Raw genomic sequence first — 12,823 nt, 5'->3', positions numbered from 1 at the left:
TATCATATTAAATTGTCCTGTTGGGTAAAGGGATACTCCTTCTTTACAGATGGCAACAATCAGCTGAGGATGGAGAGAGCTCACCTGATGCTGTCTTGTGTTTCTGCACATGATCTCCACTTGCCAGTTTCACCAGCTCTCATATTAGTCCAACACAACTTCCCAACCCAGACTACCCATTTTACCAGCCAAGCCCATGCCTCTAACCTAACCCAGAGATTACCCTTAGGAGGGAAATGTACGCGAGAGAGAAGAGTCTGCCACCTCACTCAATGAGATGGGGACATAGTTTGCTCTGCACACCAGCAATGCCGCACTTAGTGTATGGAGGGATGTGGAATTTCTGAGTAATTAGCATCCTTGTAAAATAATCAGTTTTGTCCCTTCTGTTTCTAAGCACTTTTTTTACATGAATCCTGAACAAATGGGCTCTGTTAAGGGAAGGAACAAGACAATCTGTATGACAAGCCACCTCCGTCTTCTCAGCAGCCACCTCCTTGAGCCCCCAGGTCGAAGTTCCATCTGAAGACCCACAGCACTCGTCCTCCAGAGCGGAAGTGCTCCCTTCTCCCACTCATCTGTCACGCACAAAAGTTGTGCAGAGCTTCTGCAGTCTGGGCTCCTACTCCAGCTAATTTTCTTTCTCCCCGCACAGCCCGAAGCAGTTGGAGCCTGTACTGAGATGTAATGATCTCCTGATTTTGTTTTTGTGAGTCAGCCTCTGCTCAGTACAAACCTCTGAGCTAATCTCAGCATGAGCAGCTGTGTCTGGCAAAATGATGGACAACAAGCAGACAAAGCTGCTCCGGGTGTTTGTTTCCTTCTTCCTCAGCAACGAAATCTTCCCAGTTATCCATCTTGAGGATGTCCATTAAGTTTACTGAGCTTGCAGGAGGCCTCAGCTACAGCTTACCGTTTCATGCTCAGATGTTTAGATCAATGCAGCAAACATTCAACAATTTAACAACCTGGTGGGAGGGGAGAGGCGAAGAATGTGATTGTGGATGAGGTGTGAAGCTCAGATCCAGTTTGAGTACTACCTCTTCTCACCCACCGTTCCTGGGAGATGGGATGACCTCTGTGCCCATCACACTCTGAATGTCATCCACCAAAGGTCCAGACCCCTCATCTGACCTTATGTGGTGAGCAAAGCTAGACATGAGCCCCAATCTCTCTCAGCACTCCTGCCAAGCACGGTTTCCTTGCTAAACAAAGACATGAGCCTGCTTCCGTTGGCTTCCATAAGAAAAGCTTATCAGAAGTAAAGCTGGATTAATGTGATTTGGTGTGCCCAGGCATTTATAGGCATTGAGAAAGAAGGTGCTCTTACCAGAGCTCATTTACAAATACCATTTCCCTTTACTAACTGTGTGGATCACATTAGTATACAGGGCTACAGATGAAATGAAAACCCCACAGCTGACATGTCCTTTACAGCGTGCCTAATAGAAGACTTCTCCTGGTCTGTTTTCAACCTACAGCCTCGGGAAGGAGACACTGAAGAGGTGATGTCAAGATCCTCAGCAAGTGCATGCCCAAGGCAGAAATCTCTAGTGTCTCAGTCCCCTCTCTACTCTTCCCTGTCAAATTCCCCGAAAAGCAGAAGAAATGCAGACGTTGAGATGAAAGGGATGACTTGCCAGGGTCACTTCATGGTGTAGCCTTCTAACTCACTCTGTTGTTACTTCATCTTTCCTTCCTGGGAGCAGCTGATTTATCTTTATTATCCTCCTCTGTTGTCACTGTCATTAAATTTTGTTGAGCCAAGAGACTCCACTGTGTGCTTTAGTAATTCGATCAGAAAGGAGGGGAAGCAGAGCTGAGGTAATAGGCAGCGTGAAAGAGGTCAGGAGAAGCAGCCGTGGCACATTAAGGGAAATAGAGATCCAGGCTCACTTGGAAATGGTAATCATATAGAGCGTGCCTAAGCAACTGGCAGCAATAATCTAGAGCAACAGTGACCCAGAGCCTTGCTTGCTCCCCTAGCTGTACTGTTATTTCCCTAAGACCTGATCTTGCAGGGATGTCACATCCTAGGCTCCTTTCTCAGGTTTTAGTCTGTCTTTACCAATGCAAACCAGTCGCTGGAATTAGCAAAGGAAGATCTTAGGCATTGCTCTTCCCAACTCGCTGTTTTACATGTGCCTCTGCATGAATTTGTGATTTGTTTCATTTAAGCATTAGCCATTGAACAAGCCCAGTGGCAACGTAGTCATTTATCTGTACTATTTTATTTACATGGCAAAAATCCCCTGCTGAGAGAAGAATCCCAATGCGTTGTGTCCTTGTATTGGGTCTGGCTGCGATGGAGCTCATTCTCCCCACAGCAGCCCTCCCAGTGCCGTGCTTTGTGTTGGTAGCTGGAAGGGTGGTGGTAACACACCGGTGTTTTGGCCGCTGCAGAGCTGTGCTCCACAGCATCGAGGCTGGCTGCCCAGCATCCCCCCTCACCAGGGGCTGGGGGTGGGCAGCATCTGGGGAGGGGACAACAGGCAGGACAGCTGGCCCAAACTGACCAAAGGGATGTTCCATACCATATGTCATATGGACGTCTGCTCAGCAATTAAAACTAAGAGAAAAGAGGAGAAGGGGGAGCATTTTTTACTCTGACATTTGTCTTCTGGAGCAACCACTAGGCATACTGAAGCCCTTCTTCCCAGGAAATGGCTGAGCATCACCTGCTGATGGGAAGCAGAGAATAAATCTTTTGTTTTCCTTTGCTTCTGCATGTGGCCTTTGCTTTTGCTTTATTAAACTGTCTTTATCCTGACCCACAAGTTTTTTTCCTTCTTATTTTCTCCCACCCCATCCTGTGGAGGAGGGGAGTGACAGAGAAGCTTGGTGGGCACCTGACATCCAGCCAGAGTCAGCCCACCTCAGTCCTTTTTGGCACCCAATGTTGAGTACATGACAACAGCAGTTTTGTGTTAAGTTTCGTATATAGCTATTGCAATTATTAAGTGGCAAGCTCCAGTGTGGGTCACAGAGTTTGCTGGCTGCACTGCTTGTCTCTCTATTTTGCTGAGCTTGGGAACATGTTAATACAAACAATGGCTATGTGCCTAGCACTGATGGCCTTGCCGTGCTGGGGGAGCTGTCTTTTGAAGAGCATGAGGGAACACAGATCTCTCTTCCTACCTGGGACTGATGTGGATGGTTTTATTATGCAGGTTCCCAAGGGACCTTGTTCATCTTTACATGAGCCGTTCAGTACTACTGACTAACACTGGGGTTTGTGGAATCTGGTGTCAGCCCAGTGTAAGAGAAGGCAACTTTTCAGTAAGGTGATACTGAAATGTGTCCTGAGGCGTCCAGTGCCTGGGTGGCGGGGTGTGTGGAAGGATTTGGGGGGATTCCTAGCACAGTTGTCACCTCCCATAACCTGGGATTTTACACTTGAACAGGCAAGCAACCCCGGCAAACTGACATGCCACATGATAGATGGGTGCCTTGCCTATCCCAACAAAAAACAGCAGCTTCTTGCACCGTACTGGGGGCCTGGCCTGTGCCTGGCAAGCCACAGTTCAGTACTCTGAGGGCTGTGATTGAGGCAGGGACCCAAACAACAACTGCAGTAATTGCCCCAGTAGTGAAAAAGAAACAGTGGACAAGGAAAACAACAGGTCCACATCATCAATTAGTAAGGGAAAAGGAAGAAGAGGAATGGTTTGATCAAGAAGCCAGTCCTTCAACAAAGAAACTGGAGGAAGAAGTAAGAGGATTCAGGCAGGACACAGAAACTACCCAGTCCCTGACCTCATCAGGACTTTGAGGCGTGCAGGAAGATGACAGCCACCAGCCAGGTGAGCGGATCGCTGCCTGGCCGTCCTGACACTGAGATAACGGGGCTGGCAGTCAGCAACTGGAAGGTAAGAAAGCCCAGCAGCTGGCTTCCCTTGTTAGAAACCAGGGAATTGAGAGAGGAATTGGAAAAGAGGCAGCTGGAGACAGCTTCTCTCAAGTGTGAGGGCAAGATATCCATTCAAGCAGGATATTGTGGACTCCCCACAAAAGTGGACTACCATAGGTGAAGGCACCCAGTACCTGAGAGAATTAGTGATGCTGGAAGTCATCTACAGGGACTTAGAAAATTATGAGGTCCCCAAAAATCCAAAGGATGTCCTGTGTACATGGGCCATGTGGAGGAAGGTGATTGGAAGGAAGATGCCCCAGCATCATATTCTAACAGCTTGGCAGTGATGTATTGCCCAGATATGGATGCACCAGCTGTGGACAGAGTGTCTTTTTGGCTCCAAAGTTTGAAGAAAATCTCTGCCCCTCTTTATCCTTGTGGTCCAGCACCTTGGCTGTCAGTGGCACGCCAAGAACTCAGTCCTCTCCTGCCCCAGCCAGAGGTAAAAGGAGGCCCAGGTGCATGCCACATGGTGCACTGTGGTTCTTCCTGCATGACTAGGGGGAGCATGGGAGGAACACCTAGAACCTCTGGCAGAAAACGTCAAGAGGAACTGGAGGTTGTCCATGAGGGTTTTGGAGCTGAGAGTATGGAGGATCAGAAGCCCACTACACCCTGACTGAAAAAGAGAAACTAGCAGCAGGTGAGGGGATTTGAGCTGCTTCAGAAGTTGTTGGTAAAGAAGCATATCTCCTCTCGGCACCATGATTGCCCATGCTACACTGGACATTCAAAGGAAACATCCTCTTTACACACACAATACAAGCAGTACTACAAGGAGTAAAATGGGTAGTGTCAATCATGCAGGGAGCTCTAAAGGGGAAACACAACTGCCCAGAAATCCTGGAAGAGACCATGGACCCACCAGAAAGCAGAGATTTTGGAACATTGCTTGAGGAGGTGGCTCATGCCCAAGAGGGCACATTTCTTAAAGCTCAAGTCAGCACCCTGGTTGCTAATGCATTTGTAATTGCACTGCACCTCCTGCCCCTGTGTGTAAATCATGCACCTGTGAGTCATCCCACTGAGGACTGTGGGACCATTTCTATGACCAAGCCCCAACATCAGCCAGGAACTTCACCAGGATGCAAACACCGGTATTGCAACAGCGTTATAAGCACGGACATGCTTGCTAATATGGAGAGAGCAAAAAGCCACCTTTAGCCATGGCCACGTGGATCAAAGCCTTACAGCTTAAAACATGTGACATGGAGCAAGGTGTTAGCATGTAGGTGACCTTAGTTCCTCAACAGCTACAAGCTGGGAACATAACCCTGAATGTCACTTTTTTGGTACTTGTAAGACACATCCTCAGGATAGATACACAAATTCATTCTTGTTTTCCTTTCCTTCTGTTTTTTCCCTAATGCCTCATCACACAGTGTAACATAAGGCCAGTATAGTCATGTGTCTTGTGGTTAGACACAGATATGTATGTACAGCACCCCCTATCCTGTATATTCACCTTTATGTGCACAGTAAGCAAAACTATAATGTGCTAATTATGCAAACGCACAAGACCATATTTTTATGGTCAATTACATAAACCCCACACATTTACACTGTATGCCTATGTATATACAAAGAGGACACAGTTCATCTGGAGTATTTTAAATGCCTTTTCAGGATGAAAAGAAAAGTTCTCCAGGACCTCTGCTGACAACCAGTGATCAGTCCTGTTTTGAAGAGAGGTGTCATGAATCCATCACTTGTGTTGCATTATAAAGGGAACCTGCACACCTAAGATCTCTGCACATAGAAAGAAACTGTTTCTCTTTTATCCTGTTTCTTGCCTTCATGTATACATGCTCTTACATGCATGCATATACACACAGAAAGACTTCGTGGATTCACTCAAGAAAATACAGAAACAATGAGAAACAGTATAGAGAAGATGTCCAGGTTCCCACGTGCTGCCTGGCCTAGCTAAGGTCCAGCAAGCAGTGTAGTAAACAGCAATTTAATTGGAATAAATTATTTATTAGTTATTAAGGGCTTTTTCCTTGAAGCTCATAAAGGCAACAATGAAAAATTACTCCAGAATTTATTCATTCTGCATGCTGGGAGAAACATTGCGTGTCTGCACATATACACAGATATAAAGCAGACCATGCTGTGATCTTATATATTTACGAACAGACTGCAAGTTAATGTGCACCACAGAAATAAGCAGAACACCATAAAAATTAAAGGAGCAGTGCAGAAATCCAGTATCTTTGTGGTCACATAAAAAGACAGAGGTGTAGTTTGCTTTAGGTACTATAGATGGCTGTTTACTTTCCACTTAACTAGGCTGAAGCTGATCTTTGCCAGATGATCACTTCTATGCCTTCAGGCACTGAAATACATTGCTAGACTCAGGCCACTGCCCTGGACTGTGACAGTAAATACATATACATTGTGACTGGGGCTGTCCTGCAAGGTCTCTATGCAGTCAGCTTCAGTGAAGACCCCTAGATGCTCTTAATTTTTTATTGCAGTTTCCTTTCTGGCCACAATCCTAATATTGCCCAAAGGTTTCCAGTGGTCCCCTGCTGATTGGTAGCAACACCATGCTGGATATGCCAAAATCTCCACCATTTCAAAGTTATATTTCATTTTTTACTGCTCTCTTGCAGTTCATTGTTATTCCATTCATAGGCTATGCCTAGCCTTTCCATTGGACCCCTACCAAGACTTCACAGCACCTTGGAGATTTCAGTCATGACACATAGATAATTTGCATTTTCCTTTCCTTCAGCCAGTAATTGAAGTTGAAGTCCATCTTCCACTGTTTCTAAATCCTTAGCACTTGATCTGAGGCCCTGTATTAGGTTTATCTCCATGCTACATAGAAGAACAACTTTATACATATAACTCCAGCGTTCAATAAATGATCCTTTGACATCTAGGGATCAGTGGAGGTTCTCCTCTAGTACAGCCAGTTCTTCGCAAAACCCTTTCTTAATAGCAGACATTTTTCCGGCTCTCCTAATCACATCAAAATAGTCACTGGGCTTTTGGATATATCACATCATGCATTTCTTACCATGATAACACCAACGTATCTATATGGTGGAGAGCACTGACCTGTCTCAGGTGAACAACAGCTGCTGAACCATGTGCAGTCACACTGCCCAGGCAGTTAGAGAGGAATGTAAATAGCCCAGGAGGCAAATGAAAATTTTGGAGGAATGTCCTGATCTCTTCTGCAATCTGCCCATAAGAACCACACAAAGAACTTCCACACCTCAGCTCATCCAGGGACCCATTTCCACAAATTTATTGTATCTTGATGTGCTTGATGCACTCTGACAATTAACACCACGAATGTCCTCGAAGGACTTTGCCATGGACCACAGTTTTTTCTAATTCCTCTGGAGTTCTTCATCAGCACTTTGGGCTCTGGGATCCCAAACCATATTTTCTACAGCAGTGATGTGGTTTGGGGTTTTTTTGTGACTCTGAAGTGAGGGCTAAAATACTGTAGCTGGCTTTAATTGTTGGAGGATTAGCAGTAGTCATCCTGACACTCCTTGATGTCTCAGCCATGCCGTTAACTACAGGTGGGTCATCTTCACAGTCTGGGATCTACATCCCTGGAAGCTGTGTGGTCTTTTGTTCACCTCCTTTATGGAGTGGCTGGGAGCTCTTGTGGAGCCAGAACAAAATAAGGTGACAAGAAAATCTCAACGGCTGTAAGTAAGTACAACATGAGTTTGCTAGAGTATTCAGTCCAAAAACTGATTTAAACCTGAAGAAGTGATAGTAGTATGTGAATCTTCTTAGAATCCATTTCTGGTCATTCTTTGGATAGCAGTCCCCCAAACGATCTCTGTTCAGCCCACCTCAGATGCGCAGAGCAACCACCTAGGCAAGAAGGCTGTGGACAGAGAGAAATGAAGGACAGTGGAAACTGCTGCCCCCTCCCAAAGGGATGAGAACTACTTCCTTGGCGGGGAAATATATTTATTGCCCAGCAGAGGCAGGCCACATGCTGACACTGTGCCAGAATGACTGTGACAATTGACAACAACTTGGTCTCTGCTTTGGGAGGGAGTCTTGGACAAACATCTGAGGATGCTCCTTGGTGGCAGAGCAGCCAGTCCCAAGCATCTCTGTAAGGATCACAGGGGACATCCTGAGAAAAAAAGAGCATGGACACTGGACACAAGCCAAGATCCCCTAGCTATGCTATAGAGGACACCCAAAGTAAGAATCACCTTTGCTCGCAGCCAACACAAATACCTCCTTACACCTGAGCTGCTTGGACTCCCTTCATAAGCACTGCAGTGATGCAGTTACTGCTGAGGGTTGTTCATGCTATCCTAAAGTTGAACCTGCAGGAAGCCATGTGTATTTTACTCTGAAAGGGACAATTTCTCTCCCACCAACAGCAGGTGTATGAATGATTTACCTAGGTGCAGAGAAACAAGCTAGATATGGTAAATTAAGATGAATACCATTATTTCTGTCTGTATGAGTCTGCTCTACCTGCAGGTCATTAACAGACGAGCCTCCCATTCCAGAAGGATGGATGCACTGCCATGAAGCCACAGTGTCCCAGCTCCTGCATCAGCTGCGTACTAGCATTGATGGCCTACACTGAAGTCACCTTCTTTCTGCAGTGGTGGAAAGGAGGAAACCTTTCCTCTTGGACAGTATCTTCCATTAACATGGCTTGGAACTTGTTACCAACAAAAGCTCTGGGCTCCTAAATTTCTTGTGCCATGGAGCTTCCTTTCTTCCAAGGGAGATAAAGTGAGAACGAAACAGAACCTTTGAAATCTGGGTGTTGCATGAGTATTTTACAGTGAACAGGTCCCTTGTAATATGCATATAACACACAGAGAGAAATTTGGTGAGCTTGACCCTGGTGGTCTGTGCTTTGCTGAGTGAGGACAGGAACCACCATGACACAGTTTGCAGATTGTCCAAGCTTCAGTAGCCACTATTGCAGTCCATGAACTAAGGAATGTTGTTTAATACTGCTCGTTATTGTGAGAGGTTAGTTGAGGCCACCTTTCCTACTGTGGGTGCCAAGGCATGCAGGGGTAACTGCTTTATCCAATTTGCCTTAGAACATGAGTGGCTCAGCAGGGAATCAGACTCAGAAGAGCAGACCTCCCCTACTTCATCCTTTTTGGGCGGTTTGGAAGGTGCTAACATTAGGCAGAAGTTGAAAATGCTTCCTGCTGCCCTTTTGGCAGGGAATTCGCAGCTGCTGGTCTGCTGTGCTCCCCTCTCACCCATAACAGGTCTCCCTTCTCAGATACCTTCTCAGAGAGCTAAGTGATTGAGGGATGCCCCTTGGTGTGTTTGCAGCTTTGCCCTAGTCGTTTTATAGTCATTGGCTATTGCTCCATCTTTCTCAAAGGAAAACAGCATTAAAATAGCTTTCTATATTCCTTGAGTACCTTCCGTCATTCCTTGGCAGCAGTCATCCCTTCATGTCCTCTCAATGATGTCACTGACATCAAGCACAGGACCCCCCCAGTCCCAGCTCTCTGATGCACTTAATTAAAACAGAATCACTCAATAATTCTGTTGTGCTTTCCTGCGCATCTGGTCATTCACCTCTCATGTGCACAGGCAATTAATTTTTAGGTTGTCCGTACAAAGGGATTGAAACTAGAATATGAATTCCAGCACAGTGGGAGGAAAGAAGGAAGTTTTGCTGATGTGTTAGTCCACCTGCAGGGCTCTGCCCTCGGATGCCAAGTGCCCATGATGCCTAAAGGCTTCCCAGAGTGTTAAAAGTTGGAAGGGAGGGAAGGTTTTTGAGATAAAACAGTCCCCCACTCCTGCCCAATTCCATTCATATTGTGAATAAATTAATAACCATGTTCCTGCCTGGAAACCTCATCAAAACCAGTGGCCCAGGGTGCTACATAAAAATAAATGTCAGACCCTGCTGCAAAGAGCTGTATGTGGCCTTTAGTGACTTCTGCAGAATCACACAGAGATCATGTAGAAATCTCAGCACTAAAACTCCTGATTCATGGGCTAGAGCATATTCATTAGTTTATCCTCTTTCTCAACCTTTAAAAAAAAAAAAAGAAAAGAAAAGCTAGCAGTACAAAATAATCATTTTCCCCTGGCATTTATTGAAATGCCATTTGAATGAGACTAAACAATGCTTTATGTTCCTTTGGTTAACTGATATGGGCAAAACTCCATAAGAAAGGAAAACTGCAACTCTGATCTAGTTAATGGATATTAGAGGTACGAAATGCTTTCAAATACACACAATTATTTTTATCTGCTAATTCAGAGGGTGAAAGCTTCTTTCTAGGAAATATGGTAATATATATTGATCAGAAAAATGAAGCTTCTCTACCAAACCCTGAGCACGATGCAAGGTTAAGGGGTTTTAATTAATGAAAAAGCTTTTTCATGAAATGATGCCACCACTCAAGGAAAGTATACACTATGACCTCCAGTTAAGTGGAGACACTTTTTAAATATGACACTGCTCATACGAGCATCACTCACTCTCTTTCTTGGCCAGATAAATATTGAACAAACCTGCTGCCAGACCAGCCTTCCCTATTCTGCCCTGCTTGGGTGGTGGGTATCCACTGCTGAGGTGACCACCACAAAAAACTCAATCCCAGATATGGATGTCTTTCAGGCATGCCAAAGATCTGTGATGGCATCAACGAGTGGTCTAAGCATCTGGGTGGGACAAGATCATCACTGGGGAGTGAAGATCTACAAGATGTGCCCAAAAACCGCATCTCAGACAGCCCATGGTATCTACTGTCATAGAACAGAAGGTGAGGAGCTTAAGACCACTTGAACATGTAAAGTAGCAAGGTGGAGCAGGAGCAGATCTGTAGATATAAAGGAGCTGGGGACCCAGTGTGCATGATATGTATGTTCCCAATGCTCACAATGCATACATTTCAGGAGGGTTATTTCAAGCTATACCCAGCTTTATCCCTCGAACTGAACACCTTTTATCGTTGGCTGTGGTCCTGAAGCATGTCTGCTGGTTTAATCTGTTCAAAAAGAGTTTGGGTCATGCAGTCTGAGTCATTGTGAGATGAAAACAAAAGCCAGTAAGCAGGGACAACTGGGAAACTTCTTATAGAACTTTACTCCTGATCTGAATAAATCTCAAACAGCAATGCAGATGTACCCACAAGTCCTGTGCCTTTTACTCCTGAGAACAATTCCTTTGCATTTATGTCGAGACTCCTATAGTTATCAGACATTTAAGCTGTCATTGGAATTAAACTACCTCTTCTTCTCCACCTAGATTTATTTTCTAACTCCTACCAACACAAACAGAAATATAAATTAGCCCTTTCTATCATTTATTTTGAAATCTGTCCAGCTTGCCTTGCAAATGGGAATATAATGAATTTCATCTTCAATCAGAAACAAGTGCTTTAATTGTTCAGTATATTAGTGATGCATTGTTTACACGATTATTCTTTTTTAGGAGGCACAGTCAACTTAGACTGAGTCCCATATGGATGGTAAACTGGCAAAATCTAACCTGCAGCAGTGGTTTTGCTACCTGAAAGGTAATATATTTACTTCCACTCCACCAGGATTCTTCTGCATTTCAGACCTGTACAGGACAGATGCTAAACTGCCCAAGACAGCAGAATTATCATGCCATAGGGGCAGAATGGAGTCTGCTGCAGAATTTAACAGGATAGCTTGAATACAGCGAGGCCTCACCACGTCTGTCTTCTATTAACAATATATGACTACAGCCCTACCTAAAACCTGACATGCAGCTTCTTCACCTAGCAGGATAGACCAGTCCCACTCAACTTAGCTCGCGATGGAGTGACAGGAATGTTCTGCCATAATCTCCAGTGGAAAGAAGAACCCTTGTCATGCAAAATTGCTGGTATGTTTGCATTTATTGCAATGCTTCCACTGCAGTTGTTACTGGTGGTATCTGAGCACCTAAATTTTGGCTGCACATATTCCTTAGCAGAACCATGGAAAGCCGAGTGGAAAGGGATTGCTCTGTGCTGACAGCCATTACCCCCAGGCTCAGGTGCACTGCTGAGCTGTGAGGGGTGCACCCCTCAGAAAGTCTCATTAACAAAGGGAGAAGACAGCCCTCCAAAAGGAACACTTCCTTCTAATTGCATGTTTTTATCTTGCTTCTGGTACTGTGCAATGAGTTTGGGAGAGGCCAGCAGAGTCCAATGGAAATTCAGAGAAAAGCAACATTATCCACTGAAATGTCAGACAAATATCGACTTCTCCACAAAAGGCTTAGTCAGATGCCTTGGGAGAGTCAATATTTGGTGGAGAGCATTAAAATTTCACAGGCCCTTGGCCAAGGTGACTTTCTACAAGTAGGGCTGATCTCTCTCACAGTAAATCTGCCCACCAAGCCTGCCACGTGTGAGCAGAGGCAGTCCAGCTTTTAGCAGCCCCTGGTCTCCCCCGACTGACAGCGAAGCAACATTCAAAATCCTCCTGCCTGGGGGAGGTGTCTAAGGAACAAGTCCAAGGTCCTAATAAATCCATAGCAAAGGTGGAAAAGAAAGGGCAAGTCCAGACACCATGATGATGGGCACTTCATAAACACAGCTGACAGGTCAGAGAGATTGGTAGACAGATTTCTGGCATTTTAGCCCACGAACACACGCTCTGTAAAAGCTAGACTCACTTCCAGCTGCAGTAACAGGGAGATTTCATGCTCTGTGGGAACTGTCAGTCCCCAAAAGCTTTCAGAAGCTCATGACTGCATTTCCTGTGCTTTCTACCCCATTATGCAGATGCCTTAAAGTAAATGTAAATCACATCAAGACTAATTGTAAAGGGCTTTGGCTTCGAGAAGAAGCAAAGTGCTCTGAGATGGCTGCTGATGGTCCAGTGGCCCCACGTCTTTGCCCTCTTCCCCTCTCACTCCACACCCTGTCTCCACTCATCCACACATCGTGATGCCCTGAG

The 12,823-nt window shown here is 45.3% G+C and overlaps 1 protein-coding gene across 3 annotated transcripts in view; it reads right to left on the bottom strand.

Annotated features, from left to right (window-relative positions):
- PLXNA4 (plexin A4) overlaps window positions 1-12,823 on the bottom strand; it is a 455,375-nt gene that overhangs the window by 199,220 nt on the left and 243,332 nt on the right. Inside the window, exon 5 of one of the 3 annotated variants that reach the window (XM_027801750.2) lies at window positions 7,260-7,775. The exons of the other annotated variants lie outside the window; for them this stretch is intronic. Coding sequence (XP_027657551.1) covers window positions 7,695-7,775 — 81 coding nt within the window. The 3' untranslated portion in view covers window positions 7,260-7,694. Of the gene's footprint in view, window positions 1-7,259; window positions 7,776-12,823 lie in introns of those variants that run through there. 3 annotated transcript variants of the gene reach the window in all.

The sequence above is a fragment of the Falco cherrug genome, chromosome 5 (assembly GCF_023634085.1).
Source record: "Falco cherrug isolate bFalChe1 chromosome 5, bFalChe1.pri, whole genome shotgun sequence".
Lineage (NCBI taxonomy): Eukaryota > Metazoa > Chordata > Aves > Falconiformes > Falconidae > Falco > Falco cherrug.
Note: the sequence above shows the minus strand (reverse complement) of the source record. Positions and strands in the feature narration are given on the sequence as shown.